The 25,932-nt window shown below is 39.0% G+C and overlaps 1 protein-coding gene across 1 annotated transcript in view; it reads left to right on the plus strand.

Annotated features, from left to right (window-relative positions):
* The first annotated feature begins 9,805 nt into the window (after positions 1-9,805).
* Positions 9,806-25,932, plus strand: part of CUNH21orf91 (chromosome unknown C21orf91 homolog) — a 30,201-nt gene continuing 14,074 nt past the window's right edge. The window contains exon 1 of the mRNA XM_007934896.2: positions 9,806-9,932. Within this exon, the coding sequence (XP_007933087.1) occupies positions 9,806-9,932 (127 nt within the window). The remainder of the gene's footprint in view (positions 9,933-25,932) is intronic.

Genomic DNA, 25,932 nt, shown 5'->3' on the forward strand with positions numbered 1-25,932 from the left:
ACAGCCAGTTTATAGACTGAGACAGACTAGGAAGAAGGAAGAGACCGTCCACTTCTGAAAGAATTGGCCAGGGAAAACCTTATGAATAGCAAAGAGTTCGGTAATACTCCATCCTTTTCTATGTTCTGGAATAGTTTGAGTTGAATTGTTACTGGCTATTTTCTGAATGTTTGGTAGCATTTACCAGTGAACTTGCCTGGTCCAGGACTTTTTTTGTGGGGAGCTTTTGTTTTCTCATGACTTACTTCTTTTTTTGTGATACTCGAAACCAAAAACTCACTGCTGTCAAGTCGTTTCTGATTCATAATGACCACTCCTTGGGTTTCCAAGGCAGCATCTCTATGGAAGTAGATTGCCCAATGTTCCTTCTGAGGAGTGGCTGGTGGGTTTGCACCACTAGCCTTCTGGTTAGCAGTCAAATGCCTTAGGCAGTATGCCACCAGAACCCCCCTCCTTTTTTTTTTTTTTTTTTTTTTTTTGATGGGTCTTGTTCTGGTTACCTAGCGCTACTCTGACAGAAATATACCACAAATGGGATGGCTTGAACAAACAGGAGTTTATTCTCTTACAGTTTGGAGTTTTTAAGTCCCAGTTTAAATGCCAGGCTCCAGGAGCTGGGTGAAAGCCCCTCAACATTGGGCTTCAGCTCTGTCTCCTGTTCCCGGCCCATTGGAGCTGAAGGCTTTTCTTCACTCAGCTGCTGGCTGCTGAAGCTGACAAGCCCAAGGTTGACAAGTAAAAAGGCACAGTCCCGATGTTACCAAACCACTCAGCAGGCCATTAATTCAAGTCCATTGAAAGTCCCAAGGTTGGCAGAGCATGGTAGGCTGCTGAACAACCACACAACTACATGCAGAGTTGAAGCATGCCATAAGCTAGAGACCATTCCAAAAAATGCTTCTTATATATGGGAAGCAGACCACATCCCTAAAGCAGCTACTCAGCTGCTCCAATAGATTCCACCACAGACTTAATTATCAATCTTACCATGGAGAATAACTACATCCATCTGCCCAATCACTCAACCAGGCCTAGCCAAATTGACACACAAACTTCACTACCACAGGTCTGTTCAAATTTTCTACTTCGGATTATGTTACTTTGGGTAGGTTGTGTGTTTTTAGAAATATATCATTTCTTCTAGGTTTTTAATTTGTTGGGGTATAGTTCTTCATAGTATTGTTATCTTTTTTTATTTCAGTTGGTTCTTTTGTGATATTGCCTATTTCATCCCTTACTCATGTTATTGGCATTTTTCCTTTGTTAAATTTGCCAATAGCTTGTCAATTTTATCAATCCTTTTGAAGAAACGATTTCCAGTCTTGTTGATTCTTTCTATTGTTTTTCTGTTTATTTCTGCTCAAATCTTGATTGTTTCCTTTCTTCTGGTGACTACAGTTTTTTGTTTTTTGTTTTTTACTGTTCTTTTTCTAATATTGGAGATGTTGGGTTAAGAAAGACTCAATACAAGTCTTTCTTCTTTTTTGATGTGTGCCTCTATTGCTATAAATTGTCTTCTGAGCTCTGCTATTGCTGTGTCCCAAAGATTTTGGTATGTTGCGTTTTCATTCTCGTGTAATTCAAGGACTTTTTTTGTTTGTTTCATTTTTTATTTCTTCTATTACCCAGCAGTTTTTCATCAAGGTGTTATTCAGTTTCCATGTATTTGGTTTTTTTTCCTTTATATTCCTGTTGTTGACTTCTAATTATATACGGTTATGATCTGACAAGATGCTTTGTAGTATTCGATGTTTTTAAATTTATGGAGATTTGGTTTGCGTCCTAACATATGGTCTATTCTGGAGAAAGTTTCATGTGCACTAGAAACGATTACATATTGTGTTGTGTTGGATCGAGTGTTCTGTATACATCTATAAGGTCTAACTGGTTGATTGTGTTGTTTAGATTTTCTGTATCTTTATTAAGTTTCTTTCTAGTTGTTCCATCTTTCATTGGAAGTAGTATATTAAAGTCTCCTACAATTATTGTGGAGTTGTTTATTTCTCCTTTCAATTTTGGTAAAGTTTTGATTTATATACTTTGGGGCCTTTCATTGGCTATGTATTTATTATGGTTATGTGCTCTTGTTGATAGAGCCTTTAATCTTATATAATGTCCTTCCTTACCTCATTTGCTAGATTTTGCCTTGAAGTCTATTTTGTTAAACTTGGTATTTCCACTCTAGGGTGTAGTGCGTAAGGCATTTGACTGCTAACCAGAAAGCTGGTGGTTCAAACCCACCAGCCACTCCTTGAAAGGAAGGTTGCGCAATCTACTTCCGTAATGACATTGCCTCGGAAACCCAAGGAAGGGTCACTATGAGTTGGCCCTGACTTGATGGCAGTGCATTGTGTTTGTTGTTGCTCTTTTTTAGTTGCCATTTGCATCATATTTTTTTCATTATTTGCTTATTTTTGTCTTTGTTTCTAAGGTGTGTTTCTTGTCTCTGCAACTGTCTATCTCTTGACTTGTGTGTTAATCCATTTACATTCAATGTAATTAATTAGATAGGTCTGAATTAGTCATTTTGCTGTGTTTGTGGGGCTGGGCAATGTTGGCTTCTTTGTTCTGTATTTTTTCTGTGCTGAACTCATTTTGCTTATTCATTTTTTATCATTTTCGTTAATATTGTTTTAGTGTTTTCTGAGACTTTACAATTTGCTTCTTTGTGTGTGGGGGGGGTGTGAAGCTTTCTTAATTTTGAGGTTACAGTGTCAGTTATTATTATCTTTCCAAATTTAAGGCAGTCCTTTCTATCTTGATATTGTCTTGACTTCCTCTCTGTTTGGAAATCCTGTAACTACATCATTTATTTCCTCTTTTTGCTTTGTTGTTGTTTGTTGTTGTTGTTATGTGCCGTTGAGTCAAACCCAACTCATAGCGACCCCTCCTTGGGTTTCCGAGGCAGTATCACTACGGAAGTAGGATTGCCCAACCTTCCTTCCGAGGAGTGGCTGGTGGGTTTGAACCGCCAGCCGTCTGGTTAGCAGGCAAGTGTCTTAGCCACTATGCTACCAGAGCTCCCGTAGTTATCTTAATTTACAAATTGACATCTCTGATTCTTTATTTTCCGTCTTATAGATTTGTTTTTGATACTTCTATTTCTGGGTTGATTTTCAGGTGATATTGCTGTATGTCTTTACCTCCAGTTGTTTCTACCACTGGTGGTTCTCTCTCTGGAGGATTTCCTTTAGCGTTTCTTAGAAGGTTGGTCTGGTTTTTGCAAATTCTCTTAATTTCTGTTTATCTGAGAATGTCCTAATTTCACCATCATACTTGAGAAACAATTTTGCTGGATATATATTTTTCTTTCAGTCTTTTGTGTATGTCATCCCATTGCCTTCTTGCCTGTGTGGTTTCTGCCAAGAAATCAGAGGTTAGTCTTTTTGGTTCTCCTTAGCAGGTGACTTTTCATTTTTCCTATGCTGCTTTTAAGATTCTTTGTCTCTAATTTTGGAAAGTCTGATTATGATATGTGTTGGTGACTTTCTTTTGGGGTCCATCCTATTTGAGGTTCATTGAGTTTCTTGAATGCATGGTATTTGGAAAGTTTTCTTCCAACAAATGTTTGACAATTTTCCCATTGCTTTTTTTGCCACTTCCTGTTCTAGAATTCCAGTCAGACACAAATTAATCCTATTCATGGTGTCCTAAATGAATCTTAAGCTTTCTTCATTTTGTTGAATTATTTTTTTCTGATTGTTCCAACAACAGATTGGGGTTGAAAGATTTGTCTTCAATCTAGTAATTCTGTGTACCATTAATTCAATTCTGCTCCTTTGTCCTGCTGAAATTTCATTATCCATTTCTGAAATTTTAGTATTAATCTTTTCTATTTGCTGTTTTTATATGGTTTCTAATTTCCCATTTATTTTGTCTATTTATTTATTTATTTATTCTTCTAGAGTTTTTTCTGTGCTTTCCTTTGCCTGTGGTCTCCTCGAACTTTTTCTCAATGGTACCTAAATATAATTTTTTTGAATTTCTTTATCAGGTAATTCCATAGCATTTCTTCCTCTGGAAGATTTTCTGGGCCTGTAATTTGTCACTTGTTTAAACCATCATGTCCTGGTTTTTTTTTTTTTTTTGAGTGTGTGATTGAAGTTGTCTCTGGTTGCATAGTGCCTAAGGCATTTGACTGCTAACCAGAAGGCTGGTGGTTCAAACCCACAAGCTACTCCTCGGAAGAAAGATGGGACAATCTATTTCCATAGTGATACTGCCTCAGAAACCCATGGAGGGGTCACTATGAGTCGGATCCGACTCAACAGCAGTGAATTTGGTTTTTTTGGTTTGTTGTCTCTGAGACTTTGTAGCGTTATAATATTAATTTGTTGGTTTGCTTCAGTCTGATTTTTTGTTTTGTTCTGTTTTAATATATCCAGGGAACAGGGTGTTGGTTACTCTGGTCTCTAGTTCAGCAGCACTGGGGAACTAACCACCTATCTCTGTGCAGATTTGGTAACAGGTGGGAGTATGGATGTAAGTCTCTGGTCACTGATCATGCAGAGTGGCTGAGGGCAGGCTACATGGGTGTTGGCCACTGTCTGTCATTGATCCAGTAGTGCTGGAGTGGTTAGAGTCATTCACCCAGTGGGTGGGGACAGGTATGCTTGGATAGTTACTGGCTCCCAACTGCTAGGTAACGATACAAAGAAAAAAAAGTAAGGGGATGTAGGAGGGGATATGAAAAGGAAAAGAACAAATACAGGGGGTGAGAAGAGAGACCAAAGAAGAAAGAAAATGAGGAAAAAGGAAAAGAGAAAAGGAAGAAAAACAAACAACAAAAAACAGGAAATGAGCAGCAAATGCTAGCCACCAAATGTGGCTGCAGTGGAAATGTGGTTGTTCCTCTGCAGAAGCACACACCACTGAGTGTGGAGGGTCAGGTTCAGCATTACTGAACGAGGAGGTGGTAGGAGGCAAGGTACTCTATCAGAGGGATCAAAAAATAAGAAACAAAGAAAAGAAAATAAATAATGGTATGAGGTAGTTGGAGAAAAATGAAAAAAGGAAAGTGGGTAGAGGTAAGTAAGGACTGAGAGGAAGAGAAGAAAAAAGAGAAGAGAGAGGAAGGAAAAAAAAAAAACTGGTACAAGTGTTAGTTGCCAAGCACAGCTGCAGCAGAAATGTGGAGCACACTCCTGGAGATCTCACACTGCTATCAATGGAGGGGTGGCAGTAGGTCCTGCTGACCTTAGAGACGGAGGTGGGAACAAAAAGAAAAAAGAAGATGACAAGAAAGAAAAAGGGTGAAGAGGAAGAAACAAAAGAAAAAGAAAACAAGGAGGAGGAGAGGGAGGAATTGTTGTTGTTGTTGTTATATACCGTTGAGTAGGACCCGACTCATAGCAACCCCTCCTTGGGTTTCCAAGGCAGTATCAGTACGGAAGTAGATTGCCCCATCTTCCTTCCGAGGAGTGGCTGGTGGGTTTGAACCACCAGGCTTCTGGTTAGCAGTCAAGTGCCTTAGGCACTATGCTACCAGAGCTCCCAAGGGAGGAATTAAGAAGGAAAATAGAAAAAGGAAGAAAGAACAAAAGCAGCACAGTACTGTTAAAAGTGCCAGCCACAAAACAACTGTGCACCAGAGTGTGCACTTCTGACCAGGGAGCGGCAGGGACAGTGTGGGAGAGCCTCCTACTCTTCAGGGAGGATGGAAGGATAGAAGAACTAAGCAGAAAGATTGTTTTTTTTAATAGGTGGCCAAGCACTGGCAGTGGGGGGAATTTAACCAGCCGCAGAGTGGTTGGTGGTGTGCAGAGCTACACGTTTCTTGTCATGGGACGTTGTACAAGGTAAGTGGGTAGGGCACATCTCTCTGGTCGCCTGATTACTGCTGCAGGTGCCAGTGTAGTCCTGGACAAGTGGAGCCAGTTACCTGGTTTCTGCTCAGATTAAAACACTGTTGTTGTTAGGTGCCACTGAGTCGGCTCTGACTCATAGTGACCATAAGTACAACAGAACAAAACACTGTCCAGTCCTGGGCCAGCCTCATAGTCCTTGCTATAATTCAGCCCATGGCTGCCGCCACTGTGACAATCCATCTTGTGGAGGGCCTTCCCCCAAAGTAGGTGAGATGAAGTCTGGCCATTCTTACTTCCAAGAAGCATTCCGACTGCACTTCTTCCAGGACAGATCTGTTGGTTCTTCTGGCAGTCCATGGTACTTTGAGTATTCTTTGCCAACACCACAACTCAAAAGCATCAACTCTTCTCATTGTCCACCTTTCACATGCATATGAGGCAACTGAAAACACCCTGGCTTGGGTTGTTGTTGTTATGTGCAGTCGAGTCAGACCCAACTCAGAGCAACCCCTCCTTGGGTTCCCGAGGTGGTATCACTACGAAGTAGATTGCTCAACCTTCCCTCTGAGGAGTAGCTGGTGGGTTTGAACCGCCAGTCTTCTGATTAGCAGTCAAGTGCTTTATGGCTTGGGTTAGGCATATCTTAGTCTTCAAAGAGACATCTTTGCTCTTCAGTACTTTAAAGAGGTCTCTTGCAGCAGATTTGCCCACAGCAATACATCATTTGATTTCTTGACTGTTGCTTCTATTAGTGTTTATTGTAGAACCAAGTAATATGAAATCTTTGACAACTTCAATCTTTTCTCCATTTATTGTGACGCTGCTCATTCATTCAGTTGTGAGGATTGTTGTTTTCTTATGTTGAGGTGTAATCCATTATAATTCTCCTTTCCCCCATCCTATTGTTGAGGTGAATCAATTATAGCAAGGACTATGAGGCTGGCCCAGGACTGGACAGTGTTTTGTTCTGTTGTACTTATGGTCACTATGAGTCAGAGCCGACTCAGTGGCACCTAACAACAACAGTGTTTTAATCTGAGCAGAAACCAGGTAACTGGCTCCACTTGTCCAGGACTACACTGGCACCTGCAGCAGTAATCAGACTGTAATCTTTAATCTTCATCAGCAAGTGCTTCAAGTCATTTTCACTTTCAACAAGCAAAGATTTGTCATCTGCATACCAGAGGTTTTTAATGAGTCTCCCTCCAATACTAATGCCACACTTTTCATATAGTCCAGCTTCTTGGATTATTTCCTCAGCACACAGATTGAGTAAGTACGGTGAAAGGACACAACCCTGACACACTCCCTTCCTGATTTTAAATCATGCAGTGGCCCCTTGTTCTGTTCAAACCCATCTCTTGGTCTGCATACAGGTTCCTCATGAGCAGTAAAGTGCTCTGGAATTCCCACACTTCTCAATGTTGTCCATAATTTGTTATGATCAACAGAGTCGAATGCTTTTCCATAGTCAATAAAACACAAGTAAACATCTCTCTGGTATTGTTTGCTTTCAGTAAAGATCCGTCTGACATCAGCAATGACATCCCTTGTTCCACATCCCCTTCTGAACCCAGCTTGCATTTCTGGATGCTCTCTGTCAATATACTGCTCCAACACTACTTGCAATAATTCAAAATGGCCATGCTGTGCCAGTGGCTGTTTTCTGTTTACCTTCAGTCTCTTCCTCACTTTGGTATTTGATCTACTTCTTCATCCTTTCCTTTAAAGCTCTGGATCCAACATTGTCATCTATAACCGTTTCCCTTGTTTTTTCCAGTCTTTGCTATAGAAATGTTGGATAACATGTCTGCCTAATCAGGCCATCTTGGACACAGAACCAGGGTGTCTTCTTAAAAGTCAGCTTCTGATTCAGGAGGTATTGGGTGGGACCTGAGATTCTGCAATTCTAACAAAATGCTGATGAGGTTGATTCACATACCATACACTGAGTACTAAGAACTTGATCACTTTTCTGAGGTATTGATGGAGTGAGTGCCGATTTAATCTGACAGTTCTCAAGATCTACGTAATTCATACCTACCAAAAGTTTTGAATACTTGCATGTACACTAGCAAGCCAATCTCCTTTTAATTTGTAAGTTGACCACAAAAGATGCTAATGACGCTATGGAAAATACAGTAACATTACATCAGCAACAGATTCAAGTCTCTGTTCTGCTTTATAACCTAGGTATTTCACTCCTAGACTGCAAGAGGACAGCTCTCATTTCCTCTTCCCTAGGCTGTTGGAAGAATTAACAATAGAAAATGGAAGTGAAAGTATTGCTTCAACTGTAGACTTTAAAAAAAAAAAAAAAAAGGTTTAAAATGGCCAAAGGAAAATCTTCACTACTCAGTTTTAAAAGAGGTGGTAGTTAAAGATACGAGGGGGATCTCCAGGTTTATCCTCTTGGGCGTATATGGAATGTACCACGGTTAAAAGGAGTACCCAGTTTTTAAAAGTAATCTGAAAAAAGGGAGTTTCCGTTTTTAAAATTATCCTTAAATCATGATACCTGAAATATGAACTTTTCCCTCATTGAATAACTCAGCTGGAACCTAATCTACGTTACTGATCCTATTTTATGTCAGTTTCCCGTTTTAAAAGAAAATTCGACCCACGCATCTCTCCTTTCCCCCCATCCTCCAGTTTCTTTCCTGCCCCCGCCCTCTTCAGTCCCCGCCCCAAGGCAGTAATTTTCACTACGCTGAAACGGGAGGCGGTAACGGACCGGACTATCTACTCGCCCCGAGGGGGGTATAAGGAGCCACATTCCAGGCAACGGTAAGAGACCTGGACCAGACTTGAGCAATATTAAGGAAACCTGAATCTGAGAAGCAGTGTCGGTGCAAGACGAGCGAGTCAGGCCTGTAGTCGGTGTGCGAGTGCACAGCTTCGTCCTCAGGAGCGCCATCCTCCCCAGCCACTACGCCGGATGGCGCGGGCGGAAGGGGGCGGAGCTATGCTCAAGGCGTCCGCCTCCGCAGCGGCCGGAAACAATAGTGGATGATCCGGAGCCGCGCGGAACGGGTGCTGCGGCGAGCGCAGCCGGACGGTAAAAACCTTGGTCTTCTGCCCCGGCCTTTGTTACCCTTGCTTCCCCGCCATCAGTCTCGCGACTGTCCCGCTCCGAGACCTGCAGTTTCTTGCGCTGCTGCGCGCAGGGCACCCCGACGGACGGACGGAGAGACTGACGCTGGTCTGGGGCGCCCTGGGAGATGGGCGCGTGCCCCCAGCACCAGAGGACGGGCGGGTACCTGGCTTCCTAAAGCGCTGAGGCGAGGTGCACCGGCTACCGTGGTCTCGGATTTTTTCTGTAGAAGGAAGCCCGGGACAAGGGGATGCGGCGCTCCCGCCGGCCAGGCTCGGCGCCCCGTGGCTTACTCCGGCCCGGCGTGGCCATCCCGCCTCCGACATTACCCAACCTGGGCCGCAGAGCCGCTACTCCGGGGGTACCTTGGAAGCGGTCTGGTTGCTCTTCCTGGGTGTTAGTGTTTCCACGTGCGTTTTTCTGCCGCCGACCTCCGATAGGAAGCTTGGCACAGCCAAAGTTGGCGTAACGCTTCTTAGGGTCACACAGTGAAGTTAGCCAAACAGAGTCTCAAGCGGGTCATTTTTACTGCATTAACAGCATCAAGTTGGTTCACAGAAGGCGGCAGAAGACGACTTCGCTGCTGAGGTCTTTTTATGCTTGATTATTCGAGGTCGGGAGTGGGAGGGCAGAATACCTGCAAACTGTTTTCCTTCCGATTTCCGTAACTAAATAAATCATAGGTCAAAAAGCACTTAGGCATAATGTTACATGTGACCACGCTCTAAGTTTTACTGGCTTTTTGCCTTTTCAAAATGCAAGTGTGATCGAAATACGGCAGTGTTTATTTGATGGGGCTCTTGCCTCATTTAACATCCTCCTGGTTTCCTAGAAGTTCCTAAATAGTGCGGTAATAACAAGTTCTTGAAATTGCGTAACTTCTTTGTCTGTTTTTAGGGGCATTATGAACGAAGAGGAGCAGTTTGTAAACATTGACTTGAATGATGACAACATTTGCAGTGTTTGTAAACTGGGAACAGACAAAGAAACACTCTCCTTTTGCCATATATGTTTTGAACTAAATATTGAAGGTAAGAACACATAATGTAATGTCATGACCTTTTCACAGCCCCTTTATGCTGAACTACTTATAAGGTAACACTAAAACTCCTTGAATAGTGGGAATTTGTTCTAAGTATGAAGTGTAGAGGTCTGTTGACAAGGGTTTCTGGAAATGATCCTTTATCACGATTATTAGGTATTTAAGAGAATCTTTTTTTAACACCTACTATACTAACCTTTTTATAATATAAAACTAAGGCATGAGTATTGACTTAAAACGTGTTTTCTGGTTTGAGAGCTTATTAGGTTGTTAGATTTTAAGATGTTTTAAGGTTAGGCACAACATAACTAAACATTTATGTTAGTGTGCAGATGTACTTTTATTCCTGTGGGCTCACTATGCTAGTATATTTTATTTATTTAATAAGCCAGCTAAGTATGCATCTCGCATTTCTAATTTGAAAACTGTGGGATGCACCTTAATTGAACATGAACGTCTCCCATCCCCCAGTCTTACCTGGAAAAACGTTTTTAAAATTTTATATTATCTCTTTTAAGTGATCACATGGGTTTTTAATATATTTTTAAAACTGAATAGCTTTTTAATTTCTTAATGATATCTCTGAAAGTATATGAAAAAACATGCTTCAAATATTAGGAAAAGATCTCTGCTGTTCGAAGTATTTGTTTGATGTGTAGTTAATGTGTCTTTAGTTTGCTTCTCATAAACAGGATGTGTTCTTTTAATCTTGATGTTGTCATGTTAAAATTCTGGTTCAAGTGTTTATAAGTTACCCCCTCAAAAAATAAATACTTAATATTTCCCCAATAAAAAGATTTGCTTATCATGGGCATTTTTAAATTGTAACATTATCAGTAGAGAGACTAACAAAGGTTTAGATTTTGGGCAGTTTTAAAACAGCATTTCATTCTTTTTCCTGAATTACATATTAGATTTTTTAAAATTATTTCTCACTTTTTTCTATTTAATAAGTAAAAGATAGGAAGTGTTTGTATTTTAAAAAAAAAAAAATCAGTAGGATTAGCTACCTTACATTCCTGCTAGGACTTGTTATTCAGAAATTGTTGAGGTCACCAAATTAATGTTTAGATATTCTATAGGAAAAGTCAAAATTACAACTATAAGTAGACTACTAAAATACATAGTGACATTTGTGTAATCAAATTATGTGACATTCATCTTCTATTTAAAATCTTACTGACTGTGACAGTTTCACTACTATAGAATATTTGTAGTTGCTGAACAGGATATGATAATTAACAGAAACTTGTGGATTTCCTGTGCATTACATAAATACATCTAACTTTAGCTTTAATGAAGATAGTAATCATAACTAGTTTCAAAGAGATGGCTGAAAAATATGTTTCTTTTGTATTCTTTATATTACCAGATCCTTAATCATCCTGGAGTGAAAGATTTAAATTTGTTTTTTTGGAAATAAAGTTGGCCATATACATTTTGATAAGTTGTAGAGTTTTCATTTTAGATGAGCAAAGGAATTAGAAATTATCCAGCCCAACCTCTGTATATTTACTATATTTAAGGAAACTGGGTGGGATAGTTGGACTGCAAAAAGCTGCTATAGTGGTGACAGCAGGCTGTTCTTAGGTGCCTGGTATAGGCATTTACTGTCAGAGTTCTTGTGTCAGGCACTGTACTAAGCACTATATATGGATTATCTTATTTAATTCAAAATAGTTTTAATATAGCTGTTGTTATCCCCATTTTGAAAGTGAAGGAACTGAAACTTAGCGACCTAAAAAATGCTCTTTGAGGTCCCATGCCTAATAATTGGACAGCACTGGGCTTGGCCACCTGCCAGTGTGATTATAGTATATGTGATCTTAATTCCATTGATCTGTTCATAGTTATTTTAATTGATAAGACATATTAAAAACGTCTCCTCGTGAATCCTAATTGCCTATTTTAGCTATTCTGTCAGCCAACTTTTCTTTAACTAGTGCTTTCTGCTAAATCATTAATGGGGTTCATACTGTAATAGAATTTTTCCACCAAATCTAAAGTTTTGTGAGTACTTTTCTAGCCTTTTAAGTGTTTTTTAATCATTATGTGGAAAATACATATTCTTTGGTGTTATCTTTATAAGTATTTCAGCGTTGCTAACACCTATCTCAATATAGATGCATGACACCATTCTTGCGTTGTTGAAATAATAGCTGTCTTCCATTTAAAAGACAAAAACAATTTTCAGTTTGAATTAGAACTATTTCTTTTAGTACTGCATATAAATTCATAAGGGAGCTCTGGTAGCATAGTGCCTAAGGCACTTGACTGCTAACCAGAAGGCTGGCAGTTCAAACCCACCAGCCACTCCTCGGAAGGAAGATGGGGCAATCTACTTCCGTAGTGATACTGCCTCGGAAACCCAAGGAGGGGTCGCTATGAGTCGGGTCTGACTCAATGGCACATAACAACAACATAAATTCATAATGCCAGTTTAATCTTAGTGAATATAAGTATTTTGAAGTAAAATTTTCTTCTTACTTTATCAAGTGTCAGCCAGATACTCTGCCATGTATGATAGTTTTTGTATTTACTGCAGTAACAAACTAATGCATTATAACCATTTAATTTAATTTCGTAAGATTATTGTAGAAAATAGATAAGTGAGAACCCTAAATTCCACAAATTTTCAATTGTTATATCATATCAGAATACAGATTGTTTTAAAACCAATGAAAGAAATGAGATAATAATTTTTTTTTTTTAAACCACTGGCATCAAGTCAATTCCAAATCATAGTAACCCTAGGGGACAGAGTAGAGATGTCCCATAGGGTTTCCAAGGCAGTAATCTTCACAGAAGACTATTACCTCTTTGTCCCAAAGAACATTCCTAGTTTTATTTTTTCTTTAAAAAGGCTTAGTAAAACAAAATTTATTATAATTGATAAATAGTAATAATTTGCTAGTTTTGAGTCCACACATTTGTAGTAATTAAAAATAATGTTTTACACTTTTTGAATCGTTGCTTATATCAAACCAAAACTAGTGTAATCAACTAGCCTCTTGTTTAAAAGCTGTGTTCATGCATATATTTGTAAAATGAAGACAAAGGAAAGAAGAATATCAAAAGATAGTCTAATCTTGTTGGAGAGATTCTGGATTCCAGGCATAGCCCTAAATTGTCTTTATTCTGTGACTTAAAGTAATTAAAAGAAAAAGTACCTAAGTTTCATATACTTCCAAGCCATAGGTAATATATTTTAAGGACCTAAATATATTTAAATATATAAAAATATATATATAAATGCAGTTTAAGGTCTCAAATCAAAATGTTTACAAGATTAAATTTTTTTCCTGTATCTTTTTAATTCACTATTACTAGGATAGCATCTCTATTTTTTGAATTAGAAAACAGTGTAAGCTTTTGCCAAAGGGGCAGGAAGGCTGCATCTTCTGACCTCCTCTAACCCCACAAGAGGAAGAGAGAATCACCATCAGTAGCCCAAGACCTAATTCCTGCGAGGCCAGACATGCTGCCTCCCTCCAGGCCTTTCACCATCCCTGACACCAACCATTCCTCCCGTGGCACCCACCACCTCTCTGCTAGGTTCGATAATTCACTGCAGCAGCCACAGATTATGGGGTTTATTAGGAAGTAACAGGCTACAATTCAAGTTCAGAAATACACTCAGTCTCTCACACCCAGCCATCTCACTTAGCAGCCAGCATTCTCTCTCTCAGCCACACATGACTCTCGCATCTCCCTCTCAGGAGCCTGTTTCTCTCAGCAGCAGGTCTTTCTCAGCCAGCAGAGAGACGACTCCTGCCTTTAGGAGGGCTCCTTTTGAAGCTGGCAGGGTGGCCAAACTAACCAATCCCAACATCAGAATTCTATACACCTGAGAGAGAATGAACTTCCCAGAAGATTACTTTGTGCCACTCTCAACAGAAATACCCCAGGTGGATAACTTTAACAAATCAGGAGCTACTCAGTTGTTCATGGCAAATTCCACCACGGAGTTTACAAAGACTTTATGGCTAGAAAAGCCACAGTATGTAATTTATTACACCACAGCATCCTAATACTTAGGACCTGTCCTTAGCCACAAGATAGTGTAAAATTGTTTCATATGAGTCACTGGTCAAATACCCCAATATATATCATGGTCTTTTGTGCTAAAATCTCTGAAGTTCATTTAATGACCAAATTGCAATCATTGTTTAAGTTACTGAGGCTGGAAGATAGCCCATGGTAATCAGGAGCTAGTAAATTACCTGAACTGTAATGTAATAAAGTCAAAGGTGAGTAAAAAAAGAATAAGAAATCTAGGCCTTTGATTCTTGGATGATGCTATTACTTCATACTGTGTGTTTTCATTTTATGGCAAAATACTATGCAAATAACTTTTAGAGCATCTTTACTTTCTAAGTAATTGGAATGCTTTGATAAACTTTTCCTAAAATTAGGCCAATTCTATGCCAAAGTTTTCAGTATAAGGTGACCTAGCTAGTTGATGAGTAAGCATGTATCGAACTCGTATGTTTTCTGTGTGGTCCATCTCAGTCGTCTTTGTCCTAATTTGTTGATCTTCCCGGGAACCTTTCTGTGAACAGATCCAAATGTAGATTGTGAGTAATCTGTCTTTCCAGTGGGGAAAATCTGGAGGTATATTTTCTTGGCGAAGGCACTTATAAACCTAATGCTTACTTTTAATCTCATTCGTCCTTTATTCTGTGTCTTTGATCTTAACAGTGGTCATGATCAGTAGTCAGGGAACAGTTGGAATCTCATTATTAAACTCTTGATTTAATGTAGGAGTCAAAACTGTAAATTTACTACTCAAGATGTGTCTCAACTTTTTCTCTGTGTCCTGCTTCCAACATACCATCTACTTACAGGACCCACCATTGCAATAGGGAGGCTGTGTATAGCTAATTCAGCATACTGTTAATTAGTCTCTTTCTATTTTCTTTCCCACAGTAGCAAACATTGTATTAGTATTAACTAAAAGTACTACTTTTGAATATAACGCTTTAGCTTGGTGACCATTGGTATACTGGAAGTATTCAAGATTTTTTTTTTCTTCGTTGCCTTTTTTTGTTGACTTAATCTTTACAGAAGCAGACTATCACATCTTTCTTTCCACAGAGCAGCTGGTAAAGTCAAACCACCGACCTTTCTGGTAATTAGCTGAGTGCTTTTATCGCTCTATCACCAGAAAAATAAACAAGTAGATTCTTTGATTGCCTGTGTCAGTAACCCTTTGTAGGTATTCTTTGAAGTTTTCTTTCTCCCACAAGTCTTCAGCATTGTGCCACTCACTTAAGGTTAGAATGAAAGAGGAACTTTAAAAATACAACATTGAACTTCACTAGTTTGGTGTAATTTTCTTTGTAATATGGTAATATGTTACCTGAGTCTTAGTTTACAAATTGTTATATTTTCTCTGAAGCATTCTATTTTTCCTTTTTGTTAAAAGAGGCTTAGTAAAAATAATACATAGCAGAACATATGCCAATTCAACAGTCTCTACAAGTACAATTCAGTGACACTTAGTTGTATAACCATTCTCACCCTCTTCTGAGTTATTCCTCACCCATTAACATAAACTCACACTGTGGCTAAGAATCCTTTCTAATCCTTTGAGTTGCTGTTCTCCATGTGATCCTACATAGATAGATCTTAAAAGAGCACAATGCTCAAGGCAGACATTCTCTACTAATTAAGCTGAACTGTTTGGTTTTTAGAAGACTTTGGGGGATATTTTTGGCTTAAGGTTTAAAGATTATCATAACATAATAATAGTTTCAGGCATTCATCCAGCCTCCATGGCTCCAGAGAGTATGGATTCCATGGGAATTTGAAATCCTATTTTGTATTTTCTCCCTTTTGATTAAGATTCTTCTATAGAATCTTTGATCAGAATATTCAGTAATGGTAGCAGAGCACTATACAGAAGTTCCATTTCCTTTTATTCCTGGCTCCCCTTCTTCGTCTGTTGCTCTAGGCAGATAGACACTGGCTGTTGTACCTTGGATGGCTGCTTGCAAGCTTTTAAAACTTGAGGTACTACGCGATGAACTAAGAAGTAGAACAGAATTACAAAACATTTTAATAGGCCAATAACTGGGATAATAACACCATGACCCTAAACATCCAAACTAAGGAACACACGAGATGTTTGGTTGTACATTAAGCATAAGATCAGCTTCTCTTTTTCCTTAATTGCCTTTTAATGTCACTTTAAATAAATGTAACTCTTTTAAAATGACTCTTAATAATAATACTTGTTGAACAAGAGTGGGGAGGAATTGGAGTGGAAAGTTGACTTAATTGGTGCTAAATTTAAGCTATGGAATATTTTAAGAGAAAAATAATTGAAATTGTGCTAACCATAACTGGTCAAGACTTGTGAATTAATTAACACCCCATATGACACTTGACTGCTAACTATAAGGCTAGCGGTTCAAACCCACCAGCCACTCCTCGGAAGGAAGATGGGGCAATCTACTTCTGTAGTGATACTGCATCGGAAACCCAAGGAGGGGTCGCTATGAGTCGGGGCCGACTCGACGGCACATAACAACAACAACATGGGTGGAAGGAGCTCTGGTAGCATAGTGCCTAAGGCACTGGACTGCTAACCAGAAGGCTGGTGGTTCAAACCCACCAGCCACTCAACAAAGAAAGGTTGGGCATTCCTACTTCCGTAGTGATACTGCCTCAGAAACCCAAGGAGGGGTCGCTGTAAGTCGGGGCCGACTCGATGGCAAGTAACAACAACAACAGTATGGGTGGAAGTTTACAGACCATATTCCTTTTCCATTCAACAGTTTATATACTTTGTTTCATGGCATTAATTCCAGTCCCCTCACTGTAACAGCACTTTTCCCCTTCCTCCCTGGGTTCCGCATTTTCACTTACAGTCTTTCCTGCCTTCTGAGCTTTGTTTTTGTCCAAATGCTGCCATTTTGGTCTGGTAAGGTTGATTTTATTGTGGTGTACATTCCTCTCTGGTGTTATTATTCCCTTTATTGTTTGGCTGAACATTGATCCCTGGGAATGGGTTCATTTCTAGGCTTGAAGGTGTCTAAGGGCCATAATCTCACAGGTTTCAATAATCTATAGTAGACTGGTTAGTCCGGTCTTTTCTTTATGTTTTTCCATTTTATTCTACTGTTTTTTCTGCCTAAGACTTTATTATGTGAGCCTCATCAGAGTATTTAGCAGTGGTAGCTAGGCACCATATAATTCTTCTGGTTTCCAAATAGTGGAGACTGTAGTTTGTGTGTTTCATTAGTCTTTTGACCTAATTGTTTCCTTGAGTTTTGACTTTCTTTGCTCTTTGCTCCTTTACCAAAAGAGACCAATAGTTGCATCTTAGATTGTCACTCACAAGCTTTCAAGACCCCAGTCATTACTCAACGAAGAAAGATAGAGAACATTGTCTTTGTGGACTATGTTATACCAGTTGACCTAGTTGTCCCACAAGACTGTTGTGGTTAAGTCCCCAAGCCCAGAGAGTCATTCCCTCAAGATGTTTGGTTATAGTTAAGAAGTTTTCAGAACTTTGCCCCCCATACACTTAACACTATCCTTGTATATATTTACTGCACAAATATATCATTATATATACTTATAAATACACATGTAAAAAACATCCCTGCCAAACATATATAATCATGGGTGTACTCCAATTTATCTTCCCACATTTAGTCATCTTATAAGCCTAATTGCGTGTCTACTCATGTAGATGTGGTCCTGGATTTTTTTTGTTGTTGTTAGTAATTTGTGTGATTAAGCAATATTAATTTTACACCCTTAGAAAAAATACTTCTAGGTTTCTGTAATGCCACAGACCCTGGCTGTTAATTCTTTTAACAATTGTGTAACTGAAAATACATTTCTCTGTTTTACCTTTCCCAAATTTTACCCTGTTGAAATTTTAGGCCACTCCATCTGTGTTCGTATCTACTTCCACTTGGTTGGTCTTCCTAATTCTTGATGATCTCCTTTTACCTTTTTTTTTTTTTAAACTGTTGGCACTGTGTTTCTTAGGCCTTCTGGCCTCACTCTCTCTTGGTGGTACCATCAGTCTTAATGACTTTCATGACTTTTTACATGGTGATAGCAGACTTCTTATTTCTCTCCCACACCCTAACTATACTATACAAGTATATATGCAACTAATTTTTAGACTTCTTTGCTTATATACAAGGAGCTTTGTTGGTGCTGTGCTTAAAGCATTGGGCTACTAACCAAAAGGTTGACAGTTTAAACCCACCACAAGTTCTGTGGGAGTCTACTTCCATGAAGACTTATAGCCTTGGAAACCCTTTCAGGGTAAACTATGAGTTGAGATTTTGGTTACTTGTGTAGTCTATGAGTACCTCAAACTACTACACATCTAAAGCTAAAATCTTTTTCTTACCCATCCCTCTACCCCAGGCACCTTGAAAGACAGGCCTGGCAGTCTGCTTTCAAAGGGTCTTAGCCTTGAAAACCCTGTGGAGTGGTTCTGCTCTCACAAATGGGCTCACCTTGAGTGGGAATCAACTCAGCGGCAACTAACAACAGTGTAACGAGCATTAGTGGAAGGAGTGACAAAGAGTAATGAATAAATGTTTGTTTGATGAGTAAATTAATAGAGAGCTCTGGTAGCATAATGCCTAAGGCACTTGACTGCTAACCAGAAGGCTGGCGGTTCAAACCCACCAGCCACTCCTCAGAAGGAAGGTTGGGCAATCCTACTTCTGTAGTGATACTGCCTTGGACACCCAAAGGAGGGGTCGCTATGAGTCGGGGCCGACTCGACAGCAAACAACAACAACAACAAAAGTCTTGTCTTTAAATATTTTCCCTTAACTTGCCCACAGTGAAACTCTTCAGCTACTTTACTGCCTATGTCATGAGATCTTTCTAGAGTCTACTCAAACTTTCATGAACTTTCATGTCAGAAAAGCTTTGTATCATATTCAATATTGTTGTTGTTGTTATTTGCCATCAAGTCGGTCCCGACTCATAGCGACCCCTCCTTGGGTTGCCGAGGCACTGTCAACTACGGAAGTAGGAATGCCCAACCTTCCTTCCGAGGAGTGGCTGGTGAGTTTGAACCGCTAGCCTTCTGGTTAGCAGTCAAGTGCCTTAGGCACTATGCTACCAGAGCTCCCCATATTCAACATAGAAACATAGTAATAACCCATTAATCAATTTGCCATCCAGTCATTTCTGACTTACAGCAACCTTTTAGGACAGAACTGCCCCATGGGGTTTCCAAAGCTGTAAATCTTTACAGAAGCAGGCTGCCTGATTTTTCTCCTTTTGAATCATTGGTTGGTTCAAATCCCCAGCCTTCTAGTTAGCAGCCAAAAAATCATAGCATTTTGCCCCAGACTGGGCAAGAAATTTTGACAGGGCTATATTTAGAATGGAAGTTTCTTGATTGGCTTTATTCACTGCAACTCTACTAACTGCCTTTTCTGGACACCACAGTGTAGTGATGTGTGTTCATAATGGTGATCCTGAGGCATTTTGATGATTGTGGTGCTCTTAAGTCAGTGATTAAAGTATGTTCTGGATATGGTGTATTTAAAGTTGAAAACATAAGCAGAATGCACAGCCTAGTATATCTTAATGATAGAACAGTGCAATTCTAAATAGGATTTATTAGAATAGAGGAGATAATAAGTAAACTGTAGACACAGGTGGAGATGAATTATATAAATGTGACTATTCAAGCAAGAAACAATTTGGGTCCAATAAGAAGCTTTTGTTTGTTTGTTTGTTTGTTTTAATTAAATATGTTTAACCAATGATATAAAGGAGGCTGTTGGCACAGTGATTTAATCATTCAGCTGCTAACCAAAAGGTTAGAAGTTGGAACCCACTCAGAAACTCTGTGGAAGGAAAACCTGGCAATCAGTGCCAATGAAGATTACAACCTAAAGAAAACCCTACAGGGAAGTTCTGTTTTGTCACATGGAATTGATATGAGTTGAAAATCACCTTGACAACACCTGATGACAACCCGTGATAGGATTTTGTTACACACATTTGATGCAATATCCAAAACTATACATTCCTGAGGACCTAAGACAATGAGGTGACACAGTCTCCATATAGAGTGAAGAGGAAAAAAAAAATCACTGTCATTGTGTCGATTCCGACTCATAGTGACCCCCCATTGAGTTTCCAAAGCCATAAATGTTTACAGAAGCAGATTGCCCCATTTTCTTCCATGGAACAGCTGGTGGGTTCCAACCACTGACCTTTGGGTTAGCAGCCAAATGCCTTGACAACTGCACCACCAGAGCTCCTTACATATAGATTATAACCTAAATAAATAATAATCTACCAAAATAATACAGATTTTAGATTAGTGATAATCAGAGTTTGGAGGAACCTGGAAGATAAGGAATACCCACAAGATAGCTTTGTTGCCAGTTGTGACCCAGAAGGGACAGGGAATCTATGGACTGGCATTTGTTACAGAACCATACAGGTGCCAGCTGGTAACAAAGGAATGGTTTTAACATGGCTCTTTGTCCTTCAGCCATTCAGGTAATAAAAGCTAACATACTTAACTTGATTACTGTTTCTTTCAAAAAATGGACTAGGGTTATAAATGAGTGGAGGCGGACATTGCAAAAACCAGTGAAAATGGCAGCACCAGCCCTAGGATTGAACACCATCTCTGCTTTTGCTCACCACTTGTGAGCAAGTTTGTAGAAAAAGAACAAGCAGGTGGTGTATAAAGTGAATTTTATAAGATTGTAAGCTTTAACTCCCCTATATCGCTGGGAAAACATTTTGGTACTGTTTAAACATTTCTGTCCCTCTGTGACTACTCCAATAAAACAAAAGATTTTCCAACATTTATGCTAAATATAATACAGAGAAAATACAATTTTATGTTTGTAAAGCACTTTAAAGGTTGGAAGTTGTGTTTACTTTTAATTACATTTAATCTCCACATACAGGAAATGAACATTTAGTATGAGTTTAAAATAAAATAAAGTAATAGCTGAGAAATGTATGTGTGATTAAAATCAGCATATCTAAGCAACATTGCAAGATTATCAAAATGTTGTCAACTATAGTTGTAATTAGAATGAATTTAAATTCTACCAATCCAAGTTGGTACACTATCTGTTAGGAGTTCGATAAGAGAGAGAAATCCATTAAACTTTGATTTATAGGTTAGAAAAGTGGCTGCTTATTTACAAATAATTTCAGACTAAAGTATCTATTAATGTTAGCTCTTACCATTACTGCCTCAACTGTATGAACAGTAAGGCAAAAAAAAAAAAAAAAGATTTGTATATACCTACCAAAAGCTAAAGCCCAGAATTAAATTTATATGGTTGAGTTCATAGCAGTTTTTAAGCATTGAGTTCATTCAGTAAATAATATTTGACCAACGGCTCTGGGCCAGAAACTATTGTAGTAGCTGGGGATATGGCAGTGAACATAACAAACATAAATCCCTGCCATGGTGAAGTGTGTATGAGAGGAGGGAAAAGACATTAGATTAAATAAGTTATATGGTATGTTGGAAAGGAGCCCTTTTGATAGAATGGTTAAGCACTTAGCTCTAACCAAAAGGTGAGTGGTTGGAATGCACCAGGCATTCTGCAGGAGAAAGATAAGACAGTCTGCTACTGTAAAGATTTACAGCTTTGGAACCCTATGGGGCAGTACTACTCTGGCCTTAAAGGGTCACTATGAGTTGGAGCTAACTTGATGGCAGTGGGTTTGGGCTTTGGGAGTTTTGTGTAATATATTAGATGATAATATTTGCCTTTATGATGTATAGTTAAGAATAGATTTTAGGTGCACTTGTGTGCCTTTAGCCTTTTTGGTATCTTAATCTTTTTGTTGTTTTGTTTGTTTGCCACTTTACTTGTTGGAAATTTGAGTATAATGCTTAATGCCTAATAATTTGAACTAAGGAATATTCTTTCCCAAACCAAAATAACATTTCTTCACATATATTTTTTTAATGTTTTAAATTTCCACTACTTAATATGATATTTAGTTTCTTCCATAATAAAGGATCCTTTCTTTATTGCAAAAGCAAAATAATTCCTATTATACAAACATCAAAATACAGGAAGCAAAATACTGAAATTCATAATTTGATATTCATATCATCTGATATTTTTGGTGTGTTACTCTCCCTAATTATTTTCTGCAATGGTGTATTGCAGTGTAGTAAATTACTTAGTGTGGCTTTTCTACCCTACCCATAAGTCTTTGTAAACTCCAAGGTGGGATTTGCTATGAGCAACTGAGGAGCTCCTGATTGCTAAAGGTATCCACCTGGAGTATTTCTATTGGGAGTGGCACAAAACAATGTTCTGGGAGTGCTCACTCTCTCTCAGGTGCTTAGAGTTCTGATGCTATAATTGGCTAGTTTGGCCACTCTGCCAGGCTCAAAAGGAAGCCTCCTAGAGGCAGAACTCTCTCTGACTGCTGGTTGAGGAAGATGTGTTGCTGAAAGGGACAAGCGCTCCTGAGACACGTGCTGCTGGGAAAGAGACTCAAGAGACACACGTTGCTGAGTAAGACACCGAGGCACATGCATTGCTGGGGGAGAGTGAGAGACTTGGCTGAGACGTGGTGGTCTGGGAGAGAGACTGAGCATTCTTCCTGAACTTGAGTTGTAGCCTGGTGCTTCCCTAATAAACCCCATAATCCGTGAGTTCTGTGTGGCCACTGCAGCGAATTATCGAACCCAGGAGAGAGGTGGTGGGTGCTCTAGGAGGAATGGTTGGAGAAAGGGCTGGAGGGAGGCAACATATCTGGCCTGGCAGTAATAGGCCTTGGGTTACTGCTGGTAACCCTGTCTTCCTCTTGTGGGATTAGAGGAGGTCAGAACATGTGGCCTCCTTGCCGTTTTTGCATGTATGTATGGCATAAATTGTTTACAAAAATAAAATCAGACTATCTGTACACCACTTAATTAATAAGTCTGTCGAGTTGGTACTGACGCATAGCAACCCCGTGTACAACAGAATGAAACACTGGCAGTCCTGCACCATTCTCACAATCATTGCTATACTTGAGCCCTGCAATGCGGCCACTGTGTCAGTCCATCTTATTGAGGGTCTTGCCCTTTTTTGCTGACCCTCTCCTTTACCCAGCATGATATCCTTCTCTAGGGACTGGTCCCTTCTGACAGCATGACCAAAAATATGACTTTACAACTAGCCTTTTCATTGAATATATTGGGAACATCTCTTCCATGTCTATAAATAAAACTCTGCCACACTGATTCTTTTCAAAGGTTGCATCTGTTGTACCATAACTTATTTAACCAGTATCCTGTTGATCTGTGTTTAGCCCATTTCTAATTTACCAGTACCAAAACATTCTCGGGAGTCCCTTGGTGATACACATGGATAATGTGCTCGTCTGCTAACCAAAAAGTTGGAGGTTTGAGTCCACCTGAAGGTACCTTAGAAAAAATCAGTCCTGGCAATCTACTGAAAAATTAGCCATTGAAAACCTTACAAAGCAGTTTTACTCTAACACACCTGGTGTTGCCATGAATCACAGTTGACTGGATGGCAACTGGTGGTTGCTAAAACATACATCATTTTGCATGTCTGATTTAATCCCCATTAAACTATAGCTTAAACTCATGTCTCAAGTTGTAGTCCTGTCATTTATTTTATTGTCTTTATTACTGTAAATTGATACCAACAAGCTGTTTCTTTCCTTATATTAAATTTTATTGTACATTATAGTTCTGTAACCTCTTTGTTCAGGTTAAAATTCTTTTTACCCTAAAATTGCAATGGTGCAATTACAACAAAGTGACAATAAACCTAAGACCAAATTCACTGCTGTCAAGTGGGATCCGATCCATAGCAACCCCTCCTTGGGTTTCTGAGGTGGTATCACTACAGAAGTACATTGCCCAACCTTCCTTCTGGGGAGTGGCTGGTGGGTTTGAACCACCAACCTTCTGGGTAGCAGTCAAATGCCTTAGGCACTATGCCACCAGAGGCTATTAAACCCAGTTTGAAACAAAATACGGCTTCTAGGTATAAGCCATTATGTTGCTGCCATAACGGTATCTTCCTATCCTAGTCTCTGTATACAATAAAACATCCAAGCCAATTGCCCACAAAATGATTTCCATTCATAGTGAACCCTGTAGGACACAGTAGAACTGCCCCACCAGGTAGGAAATCTTTATAGAAATAAATTTCCACATCTTTCTCCAGCAGAGTGGCTGGTGGGTTTGAACCTCCAACCTTTAAGTTCGCAGCTGTGTGTGTCAACCACTGTGCCACCAGTGTTCCTTCTATGTATAATAGCATCATTTAAAGAATGTGATTGAAATGCAGATTAGCTAGAACATGTTGGTATAACACTACATTTATGAGCTCACATTGTCTGAAATGTCCTTTTTTCTGTTAAAGCATTTTGCATTATAAGTCATTATCATTGCATTTGTTTATTTATGTATTGTATCTTTAGTTTCTTACTTAATGGTTGGTGATGAATTATAGTGGAAGTTTTCCATCAGGCTTAATTTTTTTAACTACTGACTACTGAATGTAGTAATTGCACTATAACCAACCATCCAATTGCTGTCAAGATGATTCCAACTCATGGCACCCTTATGTGTTTCAGAATTTTCAATGACTGTGACCTTTAGGAAGTAGATAGCCAGGGTTTTCTTCCAACGTGCCTTTGGGTGGATTTGAACTTCAACTAGGAAGTATATCGCTACTTATTACATGTTTTTATAAAACATAATTATTTAAGGACTAGTCAACTAGAATTTTTAGGAACAGTAATTCAAATGTATGCAGAGAAGTTGAAATTTAAAATTAGTATTTTATAAATAGCTGCAGGACAGCTTTTTAGTTTGTTTTTCTTATTTGTAAAGGAAAAGAGTTTCTCAATCAGAACCTTAGCTAGACAGAGTGCAGTTCAGGAGATGGAGGGCAAATAGCTCAAGCAGTTATCACATTTCTTGCTTTTGAGCCTATAGATTTACTTTGTCATAATGGTTTGCTCCACTCATCTGATTATTAAGAGTTTGTTTTGACAACTTCATACAAAAATGATTTTTAGAGTAAATGTTAGTACATTTGATTACAGCAATGTAAGGCGTAATGGAGCAAATAGTTACTTGGGATTATTGCTTAGCACTTTTATAACATAATTTGTTTTAATTGATTGTGCCACTTAAAAATTGTAGTCTACATTTTATATATTTTAGCTTTTATATTCTGTGCTGCTATGAGCTTAGTATCCCATTTTATACCATCAGTAAGATTTTAAAAGAAATGGTAGTAGCCTCCATTCATGTTCTCTTTCCAAGTACCCTTTTGCTTAATCATTTTACCGGTGGACAAGTTGTCCATCTAATATGATAGCCTAGCTACAATGTTTCTGTTTAAGTTTAAATTAATAAAATTAATACTTAAGTTCCTCACATTTCAAATGCTCATTAGCCACATGTGACTAGTGGCAACTGTATTGGATAGTGCAGATACAGAACATGTCCATCATCACAGAAAGTTGTATTAAATAGTGCAGGTAGGAAAACAGGTAGCTAAATTAGGGAGTAGACTGAGTGTGGATTATTTTTTGTACCTTTTTAGCAATAAACAGTTGTTATGTAGGTGTACTTCTCAAGTTTTCCAACTGTTAAAATGAAAAAGTAGGATTCACTGAAAGTTGTTTTAACTAGTCATTTGTAATTTGTACATCCTATCAGAACAGGAATCCAGTTCTACTTTAGTTTTCTTGGTTATTTTATTTTTGCCATTGTACTTATTTTTTATTGTGCTTTGAAAGTTTACAGAACAAAATTCATTTTCCATACAGTAGTTCATACACATTTTGTTTCATGGCACTGACTGCAATGCCCCACAGAGTAGCAGCTCTCCTCCCGTTTCCTCCCTATAGTTCCCTCTTCCCTGTGTCCTTCCCTCCCATGCACTCCTGCCCCCCAAACTATCTCCCTGTGCGAACACTGCCCTTCTGTTCTCCCACGATTGATAGCTCCAAGGAGT

Source organism: Orycteropus afer, unplaced genomic scaffold (genome assembly GCF_000298275.1).
Source record: "Orycteropus afer afer isolate SDZICR_OR568_19922 unplaced genomic scaffold, OryAfe1.0 scaffold00022, whole genome shotgun sequence".
NCBI classification, from domain to species: domain Eukaryota; kingdom Metazoa; phylum Chordata; class Mammalia; order Tubulidentata; family Orycteropodidae; genus Orycteropus; species Orycteropus afer.